The 23,542-nt window shown below is 38.6% G+C and overlaps 1 protein-coding gene across 1 annotated transcript in view; it reads right to left on the reverse strand.

Annotated features, from left to right (window-relative positions):
• Positions 1–23,542, reverse strand: part of LOC136877404 (DNA-directed RNA polymerase II subunit RPB2) — a 247,864-nt gene that overhangs the window by 16,042 nt on the left and 208,280 nt on the right. Inside the window, exon 20 of the mRNA XM_067151413.2 lies at positions 6,534–6,729. Coding sequence (XP_067007514.1) covers positions 6,534–6,729 — 196 coding nt within the window. The remainder of the gene's footprint in view (positions 1–6,533; positions 6,730–23,542) is intronic.

The raw sequence follows: 23,542 nt of genomic DNA on the forward strand, positions 1-23,542 counted from the left end.
GTATATGACATAAATGATCAGAAATTTAATTCTATATAACTTTAGTTATGTAGTATTTATTGATAGGACCACTAATAATATAAATATTTGAGAATTACATTTTAGGCCTTCCCCTAAACTACCATTTCACCCAGCGTGAATAAAATGATTTATAGCCTAGATTGTAGTGGCTCATTCCCCGACTTTATATACCATTCTTTTCAAATTCTGAGCAACGTACAGACAAAACTCTTATTTTATATATACAGAAGATTACTAATGATCAGATTTAATATTGTAAGTACAAAAGCTAATGATTAACATGATCATTAATATTTTTCATTAAATTCTCTTCAGCAGTTTTCTCGTGATGCGTGTGCATACATACACACAGACAGACAGAAACTACGGAAAAGTAAAAAGTGCATTTCCTTGTTACTGTGGACATGATCGATACAGAAATACCATTCTTTTCAAATTCTGAGCAACGTACAGACAAAACTCTTATTTTATATATACAGAAGATTACTAATGATCAGATTTAATATTGTAAGTACAAAAGCTAATGATTAACATGATCATTAATATTACTGTATTCTCAATTTCATTTAAGGTTTCTAACAGGCCTACATTACAGCAAATAATTCTTCACAACAGTATAATAATATAAAAAGCAACATAGTTTTTTCTACCATATAATGTGAAAATAAGGTGGTTTTAAATAACAAAAACAGGTTTCTTGGGTGTTTTGTAAAAACCTGTTGTTCTTTTTTCCAACCCTGTTACAGTGTGAATAATGAGTATAAACTTTGTATCCTCTAGAGAGCGTGTGAAAACACGACAAACTGTTGTTCCTATGCTGTACTAAAGTATACATCTTTGACAGCACTCATAACAAACAGTGAAGTGAGCTCATTTGTAAAATCACAATCTCAGTCTTCCTTAGCAAAATTATTGTACTAGCAAAATAATCATTTGAACATGTTAAGTACCTAAATCGAAAACTTTTAAATCAAAAGATATTAACAGTTAAATATGCCCACAGCAGGAGTAAAGACAGTGAGGGACATTGCACTCTGAGCTGAGTACCAGTTACATTTGACTGTTAGGTCATCAGCCCACAGGCTGACTGGATCCTCAAATAGCACCATCAGAGGTTATCTGTGTATTGGCAAATCGCAAAAACTGAAGGCAGTGCCAAAATGAAGTGTACTAGGTAAGATGAGGAATGAGGTAATTTGCCACTGATTTGCTCAATGGGCCACAAAGTGCTATTGCAGCATGAACAACCCTTAAGCGTAATCCATTTCGTTACACTCGGACCCACTAATCATGCCCCAAATTCACTTCTCAGCACAACCTCAACAGCTTCCATACTGTCACAGCCATAAATGAGACAGACTTCAATGGAAGCTACATTTTGCTCTGGCCGATGACAAGGGACAGATGCAAAAAGTATTGCATCCATCAGAAAATGGCAACAAAGGAAAATGGTGAATATTCAATACAAGCTGTGGGAAAGTTTAGACAGTTTCCATTTCACATGTACACTCAACCACACAAAATTTGGCCACTAGCTAAAATCACTGAATCCACCACATTAGAGAACCAACAATCAGAGTAAACCTGTACAGCACTGGCCATGAAACAGAAACATACACAGTATCTGGCTTGTAGACATCACTGAGATCCAATTTCTAGATTGACTCGTAACAAACAAACTGCACAGGATTTATTTTTTTAAAGATAAAGGTAAAGAAGCAGCTATCTTTCCAACAGTCCCATTAATAACATACCTCATTGCTAAGTGGAAGTGGGATGTAGTAGCTTAGACGGTATAGGTGCTGTACATGGGCAATAGGGTACAAACTGCAGTGGTTCAAATCCATCTGGTGCTTGTTGACTACAGCAACTTGTAAGCAGTCACTTTTAGTAATACACTAACAGTATTAATGGAGAACAGTTATCATAATTCCCTTATTTAATTTCAATTCTCTGTATAGGAGTATACATGAGGGTATTTGGTCCATTAATAGCATAGGTCACAGAGCCTAATGACTGCGCATGTAAATGTGATATGGCTATGGAACCGAGCTCTGCATTCAGGAGGCGAGTCCCACAATCTGCTATCCTGAGAATGGTTTTCTTTCTGTGGTTTCCCTTTTCCACTTCCAGGTAAATGCTGGGACAGTTCCTCTTTACAGGCCACAGCTGATTCCTTTCACCTCCTTAACCAATTTCATTCACTATAATTCATTTCATCTTCATTACCTCCTCAACTCAGGTTGGCATCAGGAACGGCATCTGGCCATAAAAGCTTGCCATATCATTTCACCTCACCTCATCCCCGACCTCATATCAGATAAACGGGACTAAGGGGTAGATACAGTACGCAAAACTTTTAGTGATACTTCGGCTCCCTAGTGCTGAATCGGTAGACCTTGGCTAACTTCGAGATTCGTATTGGCAACCTTTAACACACAAACTATGAATTGGTTATGCATTGCCATAAGACATCTGGCATACACTTTACGTACTAGTACTGTTGTTTACATAGCAAAGCCAAAATATAGAATTCATGCAAGGAACAAGATTCGCATAGAGAAATGTTATATAATGTAATGTGTGTGTGATACAGTTGCTGGCTTAAGATAATAAAGGTTTAGAAAATTCATATGGATCGATCATACTATTGATTCAATTCAGATTTCATTTCCATTCAGTTGGCAGTATTACCAGAACTGGGGTAGCTCCCTCCTTACTCCTCAGACTGTAAATAATTGTTTAATGCACAAAACATGTTAGTTCATCACTACATTAAGCAAACCAAAACGCCTTGTCTTTCATCCTATGATTAAAGGCAATAGACAGGTAACGAGGTCGAGTATCTTGATTTATCTTTGGGCTGGCCAGTGAATAAACAGCTCTGCCTGTAAAAGGCTGTGGGGTAGATGGCTAACTGACCCCTAGTGGAATAAGAATAATTCATAATGAGTTAACGACTGCTGACGATATTTTTACAGCAGCCAGAACATGTATTTTTACATGGAATCTGAACCACCCTGCAGACTAGTCTAGTAACTTGTATAAAGGCCTTCGGTTTCGATTACCACTTCAAGTCTGTGAGGAACAGAAGCCATGAGACGGGCAACATACTACTCGCTCTCAGCAACCTCCTCCCAAGAATTGAGGGCAAGACCCCAAATGTCATTTTGGGATTTTGGGGCGGTGTCAGGCTAGTTCTCCCTCATGACACACTTTGTCTAATCCACACGTTTTCAACTGTGCTAAGATCTGGGGTGCAAATAGGCCAGTCCATAATATTGATGGTCTTGTTCAGCAAACCATCCCTGGACCATCGCTGATGTGTGTATAGGAGACTGGTCCTGTTGAAAGTGAATTACTCCCTTAGGATACAGCTGCTGCACTGATACGATCACAGTATCACTCATCATATGAATATACTGGCCTACATCTAGCCAATTTTGTATCCTGTGAAGCATTCCAAGTCGATGGAAGGATACCCACGCCCTCACTGGTAAAAACATGCAACCACTATGGGAAGACTTCTTGACATACTGGGGCTCGTACTGAGCACCCCATGTTCTATATACTTATACCGGTCTATTGTTATCCAAGGAAAATGAAGATTCACCAGAGAAAATAATAGTTTCCCAGTCACAACTGATATTTTCCATGGCAAATGCTATGCAGGAGAGCTGATGTTTGTTGGAGAGCTACGCCTTAACGCCTGCATTTCTACTTCGCAAGTCAGCATTGGAACAGAGTGATCACCGAACAGTATCCACGGACCCATGAAATCCAGTACTGTGCTTAATTGCACAGAAACTGATTCTGACATGATGCATTCACCAGCTCAATATCCTGGGCTGGTGCTGAAACATGCCACAATCCACTACTGATCCATCTACTGGAATTTCCTGTTTTGCAGTACTACTGAATCCATCTTCTAGCATCTACCATCTACTGTGACGGACAAATTTTGTGCATTTGAGTGAAATAGTGAAAACTATCGTTACATATTTCTCAGCTTCATATAATTGCATGCAGAAGAGAAATATGGTCCAGATATGGTTTGCCGAACAAAATGAAATCATTCTTATGGACTGGCTTCCTTGCGCTCTGAATCAAGCCCAACGTGTGGGCTGAGACAAAGCATGTTATGAGAGAGAACTGGCCTTACACGGCTCCAAGATGATGTTTGGGATCTAGCCCTTGATGCTTGGGAGGAGGCTGCCATTAGCAAGAAATGTATTGCTCGTCTCATGGCTTCTATTCCTCATAGAATTTAAGTGGTAATCAAAACAGAAGGCCTTTATACAACTGTAGTTACTAGACGAGCTCATGGGGTGGTTCAGATTCCTCATACAAATACCGTATTTACGTGAATAATCCCTGCATATTTTTCTAAAAAATTTGAGGCACGAAATTGGGGCGCGGGTTTTATTTGCATCAATGTTGGCAACACACTCCTGACTCGTCTAGTCTTTGATACTGGGTGTACAGTTATGTTTTGTGTAACCGTAGATGGAAGAAAACTGCCCCCATATGTCATATTTTAACAGAAAACAATTCAGTTTTCAAATTTAAAACTGCCTTTACATAAAAGAAATAGTATCTTACACGGTAATTTAAATTCAAAATTTCTCCGTGTCACGATAGAATGAGTCTTCCGGAACGTGTAGGGTTAGCTTTCCGCACTTTTACTCACTTCGGAGTGTTGACAGTTTGTGTCATAACTGGTAAGTTTGAAAAAAATGAAAATGAAATACTTCTGTATTCAGCGTTTTGAGGAATGCCACAGTATCACGTAACAGGAAGTGTGCGAAGAAGCAGAATCTGCGAACACTAGCGATTCTCTTTGGCGATGCCGACAGTTGGCGAAAAAGCGTGGCTCATAACTATAATCAATTCGTCCGCAATGAACAATATTGTTAATGCCGATGAAACTGCATTTTTTTTTTATGCCTGGCCAAACAGACTTTAAAAAAGGAGATAGGGTCACTATTGTGTTGCAATGCAAAAGGAAGCGAAAGACTTCCTCCCCTCGTCATACGAAAGCTTGATAAGCCACGATGTTTTAAGGGCGTCAGGTACTTTCCGTGCAAATACTAGGCATCTAAAATTCCATACAGTACAGTAATCCAATGAATAAAGTACTTGCACAGGGGAGCCAGCATGGACTTCTCGTCCTTGATATTTTTTTTCCTTTCGTTGTGTGAGGTTATGTTTGTCAGTGATTTATACAAGTGCATTATTTGAATACAGTTGATGCAGCTTGTTGGATACATTTTGGAAATACTTCTTTTCCATTGCATTAGAAAGGTTTAAACTGTGAATCAATGTTTTGCATGATGTAAATAATATTTTTTGACGCAGCAAGGGTTGGTATTTCGGAAGTACGAGTTGGCGGTTAATTTGAATCACATCATTTGAAGTCTGATTTTTGTGTCCCAAAGAATTTGAATTAATGAGGTATTACCATATCGCAAAACTAACATCCGAGTTCGCCGGTGTGTGTGTTTCAACTGTTTACATTGCACGAAAAAGAATTATCCATCACCTGTCGTGTTAATATCCGCGTCAAGAAAAGACCACATGTGAAAAATTATTTTAGATGTGGAATGTAACGAATTTGTAAGTAATTTAGAAGAGGATTCTACTGATGCAAGAGACAGCGAATCTTTCGGTCTAATGGGAATTGAGCCTACTGCAAGTTCAGATTAATGAAATGCGTAGGCCTACTTGATAATTTTCATGGCAAATTAATTTTATAGCAGTGAGAATGTATTTCTCAAATATGTTCAGGCAGAGCAGCTATATCCGTAAATATACATGTTCATATTAGCGTAAAGATCATGTGGACCTGGCGGAGTGATATGAAATGTTTGTTTATGCCTACGTTACTCTTTCAAAGGACGGAATTTTAGTTCATTTAATTATTTGCAAAATGAGCCTTCCTAAAATTAGGGTGCGGGGATTATTCACGTAAATACGGTGTATGTTCTGGCTGCTGTAAAAGTATCGTCAGCAGTCATTGACTTACAACATTGTGTGACAGCTAGTAATGGCCAATAATAATAATAATAATAATAATAATAATAATAATAATAATAATGATGTTGAATGCACAAGATAGAGATTGGGATTCAAACTTCAACTTACAACTACAGTATTTGACACTAACCATCCATTTTACACACTGAACTATTATTCCATGGGTCAGTCCGTCAATAAATCAAGTTAATTCTACTGAAATACAGCAATTCTCATTGTGTGTTTACTGCCTTCAATTATAGGAATCCTAATGTGTCGGATTCTTCAATTTTGGCAGTTTTTAGCAGTTTTGTGCAGTTGAGTGAACCTAAGAGACATACAGTTATAACATTTCTTCCAACACATACTTCATATATTGTCATCATCTGCCAAATACAACAATATGCAAAGAAAAGGATAACTGAATTAAAACAAAGGTATAAAACCACCCCCATCACAACTGAAGTGGACATTAAAGGGAAAACAAATGACTTTACCTGCGTTTTGTTTTTACAGCCTTTACATTCAAAGGTACTATTGCGCAAATTGGCAATAGCAATGAGACCACAGAAGTTGCATACATGTATCCTATAGGGATCGGAGACTTCAAACAACCTCTCTCGCAGGAACTGGGCAGCCCCATGGGCAATCTGACAATCTCGCTCCATCTCTCCAAAACGCAGACCACCATCCCTGCACAAACAAACAATGTCAGAAAAGATGGTGAGAGGACATAAGTCACATATGCATACTAATAAAACATCAGGAGAGAGAAAATTTTGTTATAATACAGCAATGTTTCAAAGACTATTTAAGTTTTACCAAATTCTACAGTGGTTTCTGCTTCTTTCTTGTGAAATCCTTCTAATATGGCTTTATTGAGTTTTGTAAAGCATGACAGTTTCAAAGTTTCGTACTATGACAAACCATCAGACAAGCCTGAAAAAAGTTATATATGTTTTCTTTGTTGTAGCCCAAACAGCAATACAGTGGAATATCAGTTATCCATTCCCGGAAACTACTTTTCCCTGGATTATTAATTAAATTTACATGGCATCCTAAATAAATCATGTTTTAAAAATCCTGCATTATCTGACCCTCAAAATAATTTCTCGCATCAGCCGTCCAAAAATCCCAGTCCCATAAACGCTAAATCCTCCATCAAGTGTATTTCAAGAAACAGGATCTCACGAAAGGAGGGCTACGACATATCTATGGATCTTGGCGTTAATGTCACATCATTATTATTTATAAATTTCATTTTCCGTATTGACAGATTCAAAGTATAGATAAGAAAAGTGTTTTTCCACCAATCAATACACAATTTATTTTAAATAGATTAAACTAGTACCGGTTTCGGCTCTTTAACGGCCATCATCAGCTAGTACATGGTTTGTTTCCAGCCATTAGACAATTCATAAGTTGTTATTGTATTAGACATCCGGATGTCTAATGGGGGATGGAAATGTATACAGTAGCATGTAATTAAAATATCAGTAGTCAAGGTAAAAAGTTACAATAAGTTAGAACATGAGTATGTAGGACATATTAAAACATATGGGTCATAATATAAAACACTTAAAAAGTTTTAACACATTAAAATTTGGTAAGTATAGGTAGACACTTGTTAAAAATTTTTAGTTCATGTTACATAGGTTCCATTTTTCTATCTTCTGTGTAGTTCCTTTGCTTTTATGTTATGTTGATTTTAGCTGTGTATGGTAATCTTCGAGAAAGTTCTGAAGCTGGTATGCGTCATATTGATATGGACCTTTGTCATGAAGAAATTTTTTATATTGTGTTATATATTCCAACTTGTGATTTACTCTGGTAAGTTTTAATATAGTAAACAGCAGGTCTTGAGTTTGAATTAGAAGTAGTTGGTGGCAACACCTCTCTCGTCTACGTTTGTGGTTGTAGTCTGTAAAGATAAGGTAATATAAGTATACCGGTGGTGTGTGTATGAAGGAATGCCTGGTGTGTGTATGGAAAGAGTACTTACTTTAGTTGTGGAAGTCTTGTGCCAATGTGTTTGAAGGCTTGTTGTGTTCTACTGCGAGTGCGTCTGGGGCTCATACTAGCTGTGGAGGGGGATGTAGGTGGAGGGGAAGAAGGAGTGGCCGTTGGGGAAGTAGGGGCGGGGTCGGGCTTGTGATTCGTTGATTTGTTGGAGCGTGTGTTTACTATTTTGAGGTAATCAATGCCGGAATGGCTTTGTCAAAAATGATGCTGGTTTTTTCAGTAATATCATTAATGTTATGATTGGGGTTAGCGTATTGGTCTAAAGAAATGTAGAAATCTTCGGTTATGTTGAGCAGTGGGCCCTTGGAGATTATGTTTAGTATCGTCATGTCGTTATTGATGTCTGTGAAACTATGCTTGGATTCTTCTACATGTTGGCCTATTGATGAGAAATGGTTATGTTTTACTGCATTTATATGTTCATTGTAACGGATGGTGAAGTTTCTGCCTGTACGTCGTATGTAACTTGTGTCACAGTTGTTACATTTGATACGGTAGACACCTGATTGGTTGTATTTATTGTTATTATTGACTGTTTTAGTGTTATGTATAATGTTGGTACTATTGTGTGTGGTTTTGAATGCTATTTTCATGTTGTGCTTCTTGAAAATATTAGTTATAGTATATATATGGGTGTTGTTAAAGGTAAATAGGGCATAGTCTTTTTTGGGTTTGGTTGATTTTGCTAATTTAGTTTTAGGTTGTGATTTTATTTTGTGAATGATTTTGTTGACCATTTCTTTGCTGTATCCGTTATGTTTAGCTATGTCGTGGATTAACTTCAATTCATTGTTTTGGTCTTCTGTTGTCATTGGGATGTTAAAAGCTCTATAAATCATACTATAATAGGCTGCTCTTTTTTGTGTATTGGGATGAATGGATTCATTTTTTATGGTATTTGAGGTGTGTATGGGTTTCCTGTAGATCTTGTAAGATAAGTGGTTGTCGTGTCTGGTTATTGTTAAGTCTAGGTAATTTAGTGTACGGTTATTTTCGGTTTCTTTGGTGAATTTAATTTGGGGATCTAGAGTGTTAAGTTTGTCCAGTATAGCTTGTGCGTCAGTGGATCTATTATCTAAAATTACGAAGATATCGTCAACAAATCTGCACCAAAAATGTATATTATCTATTTCTTTGATTGACGTGTGTTCTAAGTAATCTATATATATTTCTGCTAATATTCCGGAGGCAGGAGACCCCATAGGTAGGCCTTGTTGCTGATAAATGGTATCGTGAAATCTGAAATAGTTATTGTTTATGGCAAAATCAAGTAAGTTTATGAATTCGTTTATTTCTAAGGTGCTCAAGTTGCTATTGTTTTTTAGGTTAGATTCTATTATTTTGATTGTTTGTTTAACAGGAATGTTAGGGTACATATTTATTATGTCAAATGAAGCAAGGGTGTGGTGTTGTTCGATCTTTAGCTCTTTGGTTCTGTTGCAGAAATCTATTGAGTTTAGTATTGTTTTGTTTGCTAAAAATGTATAGTGCTTTTTTAAAATTTTTTGGATGAATTGCGATAATTTGTAGGTTGGACTGGCTCTATAGTTTATAATTGGTCTCATAGGTACGTCTTCTTTATGTATTTTTGGGTAGGCTTTCGCGGACGGTAATTGGGGGTTCATTGTTATGAGTTTGGCAGATTCAGTTTTGGTGAGAAGAAACTGTGTTTTTTTAAGTAAAATTTTTAAATTCCTTTGTATGTTATTGGTTGGATCTCGGCGTTTAATAGAAAAAGTATTGTCTTGGAAACATTTTTTAGTCTTTGTTATGTATTCATTTGTATCCATTATAACCGTAGTGTTGCCTTTGTCGGCCTTTGTTACTAGTAAATTGTTCTGTTTTATTTTATTTTTAAGTTTGTTTAAATTCGATCTATTGGTGGTATTCATGTTTAGGTTATTATTGTGAATGTTATTGATGTATTGCGGGATCTTTCTGCTGATTTCGTGTCTGACTTCGTCTCGTACGTCATATGGGATCCTTTGTAAAGCAAGTTCTGTTTCGGTAATGGTAGTTATAATATTCTGGTAGGATGATGCATTACCCCAGTTGTGTTTGGGTCCCCTGCTCAACATATCCGTTTCTACGTCGTCAAATGCGGTTTGCGTAAGATTTTTTATAGGCGGATGGAATTTATGCTGGGAATTCTTGTTAGAAAGAGAGGGATCTTTGTTTTGGATTATGGTTAGTGGCTTTGGTTTATTTTGTTGTTGTTTCAGTGTTTCCAGTTTTTTGTTTAGTGTGTTTTGTTTCTTTATGGCTAAGTCTTCTATTTTTTCTCTGGAAATTTGTTGAAAGTAATTCCAATAGCTGTGTGGGAGTTCATGGGATGCTTCCAGGTGTGTTGAGTAAAGTTCATTATTAAGGTGTTGTTTCGTACGATATAGGAATTTTATTTCTTCTTTTAACCGAATTTCATTAGTCCTGTTTTGTGTTTTTCGTGTCTGAGCAGTTCGTCTGTGTTTATTATTGTATTTCTGCATTAGTTTAATTTTCAAATTCTGATATTTAAATGCCTTATGTTTTGCCTGGTTGGCTTCCGTATTTTAATGTGTTAAAACTTTTTAAGTGTTTTATATTATGACCCATATGTTTTAATATGTCCTACATACTCATGTTCTAACTTACTGTAACTTTTTACCTTGACTACTGATATTTTAATTACATGCTACTGTATACATTTCCATCCCCCATTAGACATCCGGATGTCTAATACAATAACAACTTGTGAACTGTCTAATGGCTGGAAACAAACCATGTACTAGCTGATGATGGCCGTTAAAGAGCCGAAACCGGTACTAGTTTAATCTATTTAAAATAAATTGTGTATTGATTGGTGGAAAAACACTTTTCTTATCTATACAATGTCACATCATTGCGGTAATTAGAACAAGTACAGTACTGGGAAAGCAATTGGCAGTGAACCTGCATAAGGAACCATCTTAGCATTGCATTTGGCAGGTATTATTTAAGGAAAGCTCAGAAATCACCAAGCAGACTGTAGCTGCAACAATTAGAAGAAGACAGGGCACATTTTGACAGCTCTACTCGAAGAGAGAATGAGTTTTGTCAAATGTTCGTACTTGTAAAACTTCAAAATTATGTTCAGGGTTATTTTTGACTTTTTTTCGATTCTATTGTCAAACTGGTTTCTGGCATTTCTCTCAAGGCACTATAAAGTCAATGGACTTTCAGGCAGGAATTGAAACTCCTCCTCCTTAACACTAATCTAGTATTTTAATATGATCAAATATGATTATGTTCTGAAGACCAGAATAGATGTTGCACCTTACACATATAAAACTATGTTAAAATGTACTTATAAAAACTGCAGTCATTTTATATGCGCAGTGTCACATTTAAAAAGTTTGTATCATTTCCCACTCGTACTGGCTCATGCAGCATTCAACACACTTTCCAGTTGAGCTCAAGGTCACAAATAATCCAAAATTTCTGAAGTTTTGATGATTTCTTTCTCTTTCCAATGTGCTTGTGATCAGTGACAGGCAGAAGTGAATATAATGCCCTTGAGAACTTTTGAAAATTGATACTTAAATTTGAAATTCTTCAGTTCAATATAACCTTTAAAAGTTGACTTATGCCTAATTTATGCACTACAAGACTTCTAGAAAGTTACTACAAACAGTTCATGGTGACCAAATTACAATGGCAGATTAAAAAAAGAAAGGATTTTGCCATCATGTTGGGTGCTTTTGTATCGGATGTGCTTTATTTCATTAGATTACAGACTTAAAAACTACTTGTGATCGATTGTTGTTTGGCTTCAAAGTTTATAATTTTGTTAGTATTATTATTATTATTATTATTATTATTATTATTGTACCGGGCGGTACACCTCCACGCCGCTAATTTAAAATTTGCGCCAGTTGAAACTCCTCTGCTGGAGGAAGTCTGAACTTTATCTACGCTATCAATTCTCTACTTTCTCTGAAGATGTCACCACATGGAAAACTTTGAGTTTTTGAACTGTGTCATTTTTTATGTGTTTTTGTTTCGCTTGAAGTAAGAAGTGTGAACTTTCTCTTCTAGAGGACACTACTGAAGATCAACAATAGTGCAACCTAGTGCAGAGTCAAAGAACTATTTTGTTGGAGAAATTTTTATTTCAAATGTTTGTTCTTTGCTAAATTTCTTTCTGTTATTGTTTAAGTTGGCTGTATACCCCTCTTTTTCCCCTTGTTTTAGATTTATCCAATCCCGAATTTCTTTGAGTTATTTCCGACCAATCCGATGTATCTTCCCCCAACTTGGATATGTTTCTGTACCCTAGCCAATAAAGAATTTGCGGGAGGGTGTTTTCATTCCCCTAACGCCTCGAAACTTCTGCGAGAGGATATAAACTGCTGATTTTTGGGTCTCCGGGCCACTTCTGTTCCATCTTTCAGTGTGTAAAGTACATAGCAGGGGGCGGGAAGCGCCTCTTTCTTCTCCAGCTGTTCAACACCAGGTAATGGCCTCTTAATAACTTCTTTTCTTGCTAGGTTGGCAGTTTAACTCTCGGAGCGGGTTCGAAGCGTTTCCACCATGTAACCTTTTCCTAAAATGTAACCAATCTTTTCATCTATTCTCTTTTAAGCTGCATATTGGGATAGAGAGTGCTAACCCTCTCGAGCTCCCACTCACATTGTTTTGAGGTGAACTTATTTTCTCAACCTATTCTTTGTTAATGTAAAACCAATTGCTCTTTTCTAAAGTCACCTCTGTAGTATGGGATTAGCCCTGGCATTAGTGGCCTAGAGCCAGATTAGGTTTTAAAAACAAGTGTATTAGGAGTGCAAGATCGCCTCCTCTCAAATTGTTATTTTAGAGGTCATGTAATTGCCCCTTTTCATTTAATAGACCTCAGTAGGTTGGGTATTTTACCCCTGTGTCTATGTCCAGTGAGGACAACTTGAAGGTGGAGTTTGGTGTGGCCTGGGAGAGGCTTAAATTTGAGAGCGAGTGGCTCTTTTGAAAATTGAGTGTTGTATGCCTCGAGGAGGCTTTTCAGTGTAATTTGGAGCAAGGGCTCCTAGGCATGAATGGGGTTTTCTGCCCCTCTGTTGAAACTTGTGTTTGGGGTAAAACTGAGCTGATTGCCCAAGCAGTGTAAAGTCAGGGCGCGAAGCCCAAATCCTGTAAATATTGTAACTCCCCTTTTGATTTGCTACTTTGTACCTGCCATGCTTGTTATTTCTTTGTTTTTGAAAAGAAAATATAACCTTGTTAAATTTTACATTAACTTTGATTCCGTAGTTTGAGACCCGTTCACGCCCGCACCTTCTTTCACCTCTACCTACCACTAAAACACGGTAACAAGTGGTAGCAGAGCGTGGTTGAATGGGTCTCAATTTAGCCCCTTTTGACGGCTAAACATTGTTTTGTTCCGAACTCTAACAATTTTCTCAGTTGCTGGAATTTTTTTTTGACTTTTTCAAAATTGTTCTGTCATCATGCCCGGCCCTCGCGATGTTCTCCATCTTAACTATTTGCGCAAGGAGGAGTTGATCTACGAATTGACTATTAGAAATGTGCAATCTGGAGGCACGGTTGCAGTAGATACAAATAAGCTTAGAGAGTCCCTTGATCTGCCCATTTCCATCCCCACATTGGGAGAGAAAGATATTGACGACTCTCTTTCCACGATCGTTGAGAATATTACTGGGCTAGCTTCTGTAGTTAGTTTTTTTGATGAAAATGATCCCTCTCCTAATCAAATTAAGCGTGTGCAAGCTAGGCTATATCATTTTTCGAATAGGGTTAACGATCTGTTGTCTCTAAAACTGAATGACGTTCAGAGGAAAGAAGCTAGTACGCTCCTGGAAAATATTTCCGAATTATCTAGTAAGGTCACTCAATTGTTAACTGGGGAAGTTCCTCCCAAATCTGATCAACCCACCATAGTGAATGTAGGTAGCGAGGAAGAACCTCCTAAGGGAGAAGTAAATAGGAAAACCATCGCTGCTCAAACTATCTCTGCCCCATTGGACAACGAGTCTGAACGCCGTGCATCGTTGAGTAACATCCGTTCTGAATTAACTTCCTTGCCATTGAAACCTTTACCTACTATGTCACCCGGGTTTAGCAGCTTGCCTCATCCATTGGCAATGTTGCTCAGAGGAATCTCTAAGTTTTCTGTTAATACCACCAGTGATGTAATTTCATTTTTAAGATTTCTAGTTCAATTTCAGGATCATGCACTTGTGTTTTCTCTTTCTCCATGTCAAATTTTGCAAATTATCTATCCGTATGCTATTGGTATTCTCTCAGATAAAATCGTAAGAGCCATTGCCGAGCAATCATCTATTGAGGATTTCCATGTCCATTTGCTAGCTAACTTCATCCCGGCTAGGGCCAGGTCTTCCCTTATTCAGAAGTACTATTACCGTGTACAACGCTTGGATGAAAACTTGGCTGATTTCATACAGGACATTAAGTTTTATACTAGGGTGTTTGCTCTGCACTTCCCTGAGGACCAGATTGTACAAGCCATTGTAGAAGGCATTTCACCATCTTATAGGTCATATTTGTGTTTCGCGGCATGCCCGCAAACTTTCTCTGAACTTGAAGCGTTGGCCGTCTCAGCGGAAGGAGTTAGGTACGCCGATTCTTTGCGTGTGGCAAAAGAACCCCCTCCTTCGTTTAGTAATACTCGGCCTCCACCTCGCCGACCAGTCACACCCCGTAAATGTTATGCTTGCGGGTCGTCTGACCATCTTCGCAATAAATGTCCATTGGTCAAAACTAGTAGGGCAAATAATGGAGCTGGTTCAGCACAAGGCTGTTTTAAATGTGGGGCTTTCTCACATATCGCCAAGAATTGCCCAAACTCGAATAGCACCCCCTCCTGCTCAACTTCTGGTGCAAATTCTACCTATGCCAATAATAAAAAGTGACTAGTGGCTTCGGCTGAGTCGACTAATCCATCTTCCCGAGACTCAGCCCCTGGTAAACAGGTTGTAAATTCAGGGAACGAGCAATTTTCAAATTTATCTTTTGAAGGTCCCAAAGAGTGTCTTAGGATTGCGGCGGATTCCCCCGCACCGGTTCCTTTTCTTAAGATTGAGTTAAATAACGAGCCTATAACAGCTCTCTTAGATTCAGGTAGTGTTTGTTCTATTATTTCGGCTGATTGGTATTCAAAATTGAAATCTGTTTGTAAGCTTCCTAACTATTGTTTGTCGGCGATCCAATACGTTTCGGCTAATTCCTCTCCATTAGAAATTCTCGGTTCCTTATATGTCAAAATTCGTATTTTAAAATTCACATGGAAAGTTAAATTGTTTGTGGCCAAGCACTTGTCTTGCCCCATTATATTGGGAGCGGACTTTATTTCTCACACTGGTCTTGTGCTCGATCTTCAGAGTAGGTCTTGCACTTTCAAATTTGCCTCTAATTGTAATATAACTCTATTAAAGTGTAATTCTGCATCATGTTCTTCTATTTCGCCTACCCAGGATGAGATGTTGTTAGACCTTAGACATCTACCTGAGGAGCAGGCTGATAGTATTCGCAAATTGTGTCAGTCGTTTCCCGAGGTGTTCTCTGATACTCTTGGTGTTACTGACCTGATCGAATACAAAATTGAGGTCACGGATTCGATTCCTGTTCGTTTTCCACCGTATAGGCTATCTCCACCTAAAATGAAGGCTCTAAAAGAAATCATTGATCAGATGTTGAAGGATGGTATTATTAGGCCCTCTAAGTCGGCGTATTCCTCGCCTATTTTTCTAGTTCCGAAACCCCAAGGAGGCTTCAGGCCTGTAATTGATTATAGGGCTCTCAATTGGAAGGTGGTGTTGCAATCTGTGCCCCTTCCTGACCTTCATTCTTGTTTTTCATGGTTTCGTAAGGCCAAGTTCTTTACTATCTTGGACTTGAATCAGGCCTATAATCAAATTCCCCTTGCCGAAGAGTCTAAACATCTTACAGCGTTTGCCACGGACTGGAATTTATACGAATACAACCGCGTGCCTTTCGGGCTCCCTACGGGAGCAGCTGTACTCACTAGGCTACTAGATAGGGTCTTCTCCGACATCAAGTTTGAGTACTTATATCACTACTTGGATGATGTCGTCGTATTTTCAGAGACTTTTGAAGAACATCTAGATCATCTGCGAGAAGTTCTCGATCGCCTTCGTAAGGCTGGGTTAACTGTTAAGTTGTCCAAGGTTGCCTTTGCTAAGCCCTCTATGTCATTCCTAGGGCATATTGTGTCACCTGATGGTGTTGCAGTCGATCATTCGAGAACACAGGCCATCCGTGATTTTAAACCTCCCACGGACATTAAAGGTATCGCCAGGTTCATTGGTATGGTGAATTTCTTCAGGAAGTTTATTCCTAACTTCGCTAATAGAGCGGCGCCCTTAAACCTTCTTCGTAGGAAAGGCATCAAATTCGAGTGGGGACCTTCTCAACAAGCCGCTTTTGAAGACCTTAAATTAGCTCTTTGTAATGCCCCTGTACTGGCTATGCCTGATTTCTCGAAGAAATTCATTGTCCAAACCGACGCATCGTCGTCAGCAGTAGCTGCAGTCCTTCTTCAAGAGACTGAACTAGGGAGGCGACCCATCGCCTATGCGTCTAGGACATTGTCGGCTCAAGAAGCCAAGTATTCCATCTATGAGCTCGAAGGTTTGGCAGTCTTATTCGCCTTAGAGAAGTTCCGTCTCTATCTGGAACATGTCAAATTCGACCTGGAGACAGATAATCAAGCCCTAAGCTGGGTCTTAGGTAGGCCGCGTCGTACTGGTCGTATAGCCCGCTGGGCCATTCGTATTTCTGCCTTCCAGTTTGATGTTAGACATATCAGAGGTACCGAAAATGTTGTTGCTGATGGACTCAGCCGTATGTTTTCTAACGACGTCGAGACCCATGAACCGGTCGACAGTTCATCACCTTCCGAGTCCATACTATCGGAGGTTAACGCCATCCTAACAGATGCTCCCATGCTCTTTAGGGATATCGAGAAATACCAACGTGAAGATCCGACGCTGGCTCCGATAATGGAAACCCTTTCTTCTGGGGAACATGTTGTCCCTTATGTTCTGAGGAATGGTGTTCTATGTTGCCCTTCGAGGCATGATAAGATGATGAAAGTTGTTGTTCCAGCGGTTCTAGTACCTATGATCTTCAAGTATTATCATGAGACCCCATTAGGAGGGCATCTTGGTATCTTTAAAACTCGTGAAAAGATTCGTGAAATGTTCATCTGGAAAGGTATGGACGGTGAAATCCGTGAACTAGTAAAGGCTTGTAAATCCTGTTTGCTTAGTAAACCGACCATGTCCACCAAGGTAGGCCTCTTGTCTTCTCAGCAAGCGTCGCGCCCCATGGAACGCCTGTATATTGATTATGTAGGACCCTTCCCCCAGTCAAAGGGTAATGCTAACAAGTTCATCTTTGTATGCGTAGATGGTTTTACCAGATTTTCTTGGTTATTTCCGACTAAGCTGGCTACCGCTCAGTCCACCATTACTTGCCTAAATTCTATTTTTGCTTCTTTTGGTCCATGCCAATATATTGTGTCTGATAATGCTAAGGCGTTCACATCAAATCTTTTTCGTAAATTCTGTTTTGACTTATCCATCTCTCATGTAACTACTTCTGCTTATTACCCTCAACCATCTCTGGCTGAACGGGTTAATCGTAATCTCAGGTCCGCACTTATTGCCTATCATCATGAAGATCATTCTAGGTGGGACACGTCCCTGCATTGGTTAGCTTTTGCTTTGAATTCGGCGGTTCATGAATCTCATAAGTTCACTCCAGCTTCCTTGATGTTCAAGTTTGTTCCCAACACGCCGCTCTCTAACCTCTGGTCTCTGAGTGACATTCTACCCGAGACAATAGATCCGGATAACATTAAAGATCTTTGGAAGAAGGCTAAAGCCAATCTTAAAGTGTCTCATGAAAAGGTTAGGGAAAGGTATGATCGTGGACGGAGACCCACCACTTTGAAGGTAGGTGACCAGGTGATGGTCAAGAACTTTGCTCCCGCGGGCAAGCTTGCCCCCAGATTTCATGGGCCATGCATTATTCTTGATTTCCTTACGCCGGTTACCTTATTGTTAAGTAATCCAGCCACCGAGAGGATATTTAGAGTTCACCTGTCCCAGGTGAAACCGGTGTAAATTTTGTGTCAACTTGCTTCATATAATTTGATAGGAATATGAAGGTTATATTTTTTTTGAGTTTCCCCTCTTAAGGCATTCTGCTCCTTCTATTTTGTTTTATATGTAAGCATTTGTGTGAAACCTCCCCCGATTTGTTAAACTGCCATCCTGTCCTTGCCTCGGCCATTACCACGCTCCCGTCTCCTGCTCCAATACACACTGTGGCTGAATTATATTAAATGCCATGGACATCTGCACGCCGCTGACCCCCTCAACCTCTTCACCAAGCCTGTGCCCTCAAAAAGATGATGGTCCAACACAATTCTGCCGCCTAGCTTTAATGTTTCAGTGCCCCCGCAGCCGCGCGGCGCCGTGCAGCAACTGGGGCAGAGGTCGGGCCCCCTCTTCTCCAGCGAGGACGTCAGGTGCACGGCGAGCCGGAGCTCTCCTCCCGGCCAAGGCTGATGCGCGGCGCACGACCTGCTACTTGCCCGCAGCCTGTATATGTTCACCGCGGGCGCGGCGTGTTTCAACACCTCTGCTCCCCTCATAGTGCGGGCGAGCGGTATCTCAGGGTACTTGAGGGGTCCGAGTGGCCTCCTTTTGGATGCAAGCTGCAACGGCCGGTCTGGCCATTCAACTTAATCAACATCAACTACATGGACAGTTACGATAAGCAATGACTACACTTGGGAATTCCACAGCAATATTTGGTGGCAATTGCAAAATTTTTCTTCAACTCTAAGTATTAAAAGTTTATCTTCAGAAATTCAACTTCTACAAATATAAAGACTTTACTTCACCTGCAACAACAAATTTTGAAACTGAATCTAACCAAATTAGGAAAATCTTATAAATTTTTTGGCAATTAATCTCCATATCTACATCAAAACTTGGACCTTGTTTTCAAACAATTTCATGTGTCACCCCTGGAGGAACTTTTGGGGGGGGAGGTCTGTACCGGGCGGTACACCTCCACGCCGCTAATTTAAAATTTGCGCCAGTTGAAACTCCTCTGCTGGAGGAAGTCTGAACTTTATCTACGCTATCAATTCTCTACTTTCTCTGAAGATGTCACCACATGGAAAACTTTGAGTTTTTGAACTGTGTCATTTTTTATGTGTTTTTGTTTCGCTTGAAGTAAGAAGTGTGAACTTTCTCTTCTAGAGGACACTACTGAAGATCAACAATAGTGCAACCTAGTGCAGAGTCAAAGAACTATTTTGTTGGAGAAATTTTTATTTCAAATGTTTGTTCTTTGCTAAATTTCTTTCTGTTATTGTTTAAGTTGGCTGTATACCCCTCTTTTTCCCCTTGTTTTAGATTTATCCAATCCCGAATTTCTTTGAGTTATTTCCGACCAATCCGATGTATCTTCCCCCAACTTGGATATGTTTCTGTACCCTAGCCAATAAAGAATTTGCGGGAGGGTGTTTTCATTCCCCTAACGCCTCGAAACTTCTGCGAGAGGATATAAACTGCTGATTTTTGGGTCTCCAGGCCACTTCTGTTCCATCTTTCAGTGTGTAAAGTACATAGCAGGGGGCGGGAAGCGCCTCTTTCTTCTCCAGCTGTTCAACACCAGGTAATGGCCTCTTAATAACTTCTTTTCTTGCTAGGTTGGCAGTTTAACTCTCGGAGCGGGTTCGAAGCGTTTCCACCATGTAACCTTTTCCTAAAATGTAACCAATCTTTTCATCTATTCTCTTTTAAGCTGCATATTGGGATAGAGAGTGCTAACCCTCTCGAGCTCCCACTCACATTGTTTTGAGGTGAACTTATTTTCTCAACCTATTCTTTGTTAATGTAAAACCAATTGCTCTTTTCTAAAGTCACCTCTGTAGTATGGGATTAGCCCTGGCATTAGTGGCCTAGAGCCAGATTAGGTTTTAAAAACAAGTGTATTAGGAGTGCAAGATCGCCTCCTCTCAAATTGTTATTTTAGAGGTCATGTAATTGCCCCTTTTCATTTAATAGACCTCAGTAGGTTGGGTATTTTACCCCTGTGTCTATGTCCAGTGAGGACAACTTGAAGGTGGAGTTTGGTGTGGCCTGGGAGAGGCTTAAATTTGAGAGCGAGTGGCTCTTTTGAAAATTGAGTGTTGTATGCCTCGAGGAGGCTTTTCAGTGTAATTTGGAGCAAGGGCTCCTAGGCATGAATGGGGTTTTCTGCCCCTCTGTTGAAACTTGTGTTTGGGGTAAAACTGAGCTGATTGCCCAAGCAGTGTAAAGTCAGGGCGCGAAGCCCAAATCCTGTAAATATTGTAACTCCCCTTTTGATTTGCTACTTTGTACCTGCCATGCTTGTTATTTCTTTGTTTTTGAAAAGAAAATATAACCTTGTTAAATTTTACATTAACTTTGATTCCGTAGTTTGAGACCCGTTCACGCCCGCACCTTCTTTCACCTCTACCTACCACTAAAACACGGTAACAATTATTATTATTATTATTATTATTATTATTATTATTATTATTATGGTGGTGTTATTATTAAGATATTTTTCAACAGGTTTCAGGAAACTAACAAAGTTTTGCTGGTAAAACTGAATGTAAATTATTGAGATTTTTCACTCATGTAATTATGTCTTGCCTACTTCTCACCTGGAGGACTCTAGTTCAATTCCTGGCCAGGTCAGGCATTTTTACCTGGATATGAGGGCTGGTTCTAGGTCCACTCAGCCTACATGATTACAAATAGTTGAGGAGTTATCCAACAGTGACATGGTGACCGGTCTAGAGAGCCAGGAATAACGGCCGAGAGGATTCGTCACACTGACTACGCATCACATCGTAATCCACAGGCCTTTGGGCGGAGCAGTGGTCGCTAGGTAGGTCAAGGGCAAGTTTATAATTTTGTTGTTATTATTATTATTATTATTATTTTGGTGTTATCATTAAGATATGTTTCAATAGGTTTGGCTGAAAGTTGCTGACCTGAAAGAAGTTTTGACAGGAAACTAACAAAGTTTTGCTGGTAAAACTGAATGTAAATTACTGAGATTTTAAACTCATGTAATTTTGTCCAAATTATTATTATTATTATTATTATTATTATTATTATTATTATTATTATTATTATTATTATTATTATTATTATTATTATTATACACATTTCATTAATGTGATGTTTAGCTAAATTATTGATGGTTTTAATTCTTCCAGAATTTTCTATTTTTCCCGTATTGTACGTTTTTTCGTGATCCCTCCAAAAATGGAGAATTGAGTTTTCACTGAACTTAGAAATGTGAAATTTGGCAAATGGACTTTTATAATATAGGCAAGGGATAACGAAGAACTTTTTGAAGTACGAATCATAAAAGAACAACGTAACAAATTTTTCTATATAAAACTGTAAATGGCACCCAGTCTCTTTTTGACCATGGTTTCCCAATCCTTCTTCCTGGGTACACTATCATATGCCTTTGTTAGATCTATGTCATGACTAGATCCTTTTCATATTCCCAATTCTTTTCCATTGATTGCCTCATGCAACTCTCCTTTCTTGTCATTCTCATTCTTTATGTTGGAAGTGAAGGGTTAGTATAATCCAGGCTCAACGCAAGATAACGTACAACAACTGCGTGAGCAGCGAACAAATTCCAGTTGGAAATGAAACTGAACTAAAACAGCGGTGTGTGGTGTCACCTCTTTTGTTTCTAATGATTATGGATGAAATTGGAAAGGAGACAAAGGAAGCATATTGGAATAGAGAGATGAAGTTATTACTTTTTGCAGACGATATTGTGGTCTAGGGAACAAACAGCAAAGAAATACAAGAACAACTTGATGCACTGAACGAGAAAACTGAAAAGTATGGTATGAAAATCAGCACAGGGAAATGCAAGACCATGGTGATATCAAGAGGAGGAGAATAAGGGAAAGGCAGTATGTGAAAATTGGTTTCAAATAGGGAGTGAATTAATGAAGAATAAAAGGCTGGACATGGAAATGGTGCAACAGGGCAATGCATTCTACCAGAGTGTAAGAAACCTTGTCTGGAATAAGGAAGTACCAAAGAAGTGTAAAGAGACAAAGTACAAAATGTATTACACACCTATACTGACATATTCGTCGGCGTTCAGGCAGAAGTGACTAAGTCCATTTTTTACGAATTTGAGTTAAAGGCACTACTGGGGTAAAGAAAACACGTTCTACACAATGGCATGGTCGTTATTTTAATAGAATGAACCATTTTGGGGGTAGGGTACCCTACCCTCTAATGTGAAGTCCATTTTTGAAGATTGACATCCAGGCAAAAGTGACTAAGTAGACATAATCACTTAATATATAACATAGTAGAAGGCATTGCAAAAAGAACTAGCCCAAAACGTTCGATAGCCTTGCAGTAATACAGAATCATATATCACTGATTTCTTAAAACCCATTTATCTCAAAACTATGTTTTTGGACTTAGTAACTTCTGCCAGAACGCTGATAAATGTGGCTGAGATCTAGACAATGAAAAGTAGGGAGGAGAGTAGAATTCAAGCCAGCAAAATTAAATATGTAAGAAGTATGACTGAAAAGACAGACTGAGAAACGAAGATGTGAGAAAGGAGGTCAAAAATGGAAAATCTAAATGAGATAATTGATAGGAGTAAACCAAGACGGTGTGGACATGTAAAGAGGATGGACGAGAAAAGAATGGCAAAACAGATTATGGTAATGGTGCATTAAGGAATTCTTACTGACATCATAATACACTGTAGAGTTGAAAATATTATTAATAAATAGTGGCATTCACTTAATGAATATTTCTTCAGCCAAACACAAAAATTTGGAAAAATTCACATCAAAATCAATCTGCATTCCCTGTAATATCAAATTAATAAATGTTTCCCACATTCTCACTAGTGGAGAATTCTTGCAATTTAATGTGTTACTTTGTATACAACAGACTGTTTGCCATATGTGTAAACTGGATAGTTTGATACTGAAGTTCAATTGTTCCAAAAAGAAGAACTGTTGTCTATTATGCCATTTACTTTTTTATACAGAAAAATTTGTTGACATAGTTCTCTACAGCTTTTTAAAGACACATAATTAAATTTCATCAACATTTTTCTGTATGATATTCTATTTTTGTATGATGAGTGGTTGTATACTGCTTCAAACACAGACATCTTAAAAATTTATTCTTTAGTCTCTCTAATGTACTGATGTAAGATTTATAGGATGGCCCCCAGGCTACAGGAACATATTACAATCCACTCTGTATTAAAGAATTAAATAGCACTGATATGTTTAAGTAACACTAATATCTTTGTTATTTCTTATAACAGATCCTAATAGTTTAAATTTCTCATTACAAATTTTCTCAATATGCAAATTAAATGAAAGGTTGCAAGTTAATGTACCCAGGTA

This window comes from Anabrus simplex, chromosome 7 (assembly GCF_040414725.1).
Source record: "Anabrus simplex isolate iqAnaSimp1 chromosome 7, ASM4041472v1, whole genome shotgun sequence".
Taxonomy (NCBI): domain Eukaryota; kingdom Metazoa; phylum Arthropoda; class Insecta; order Orthoptera; family Tettigoniidae; genus Anabrus; species Anabrus simplex.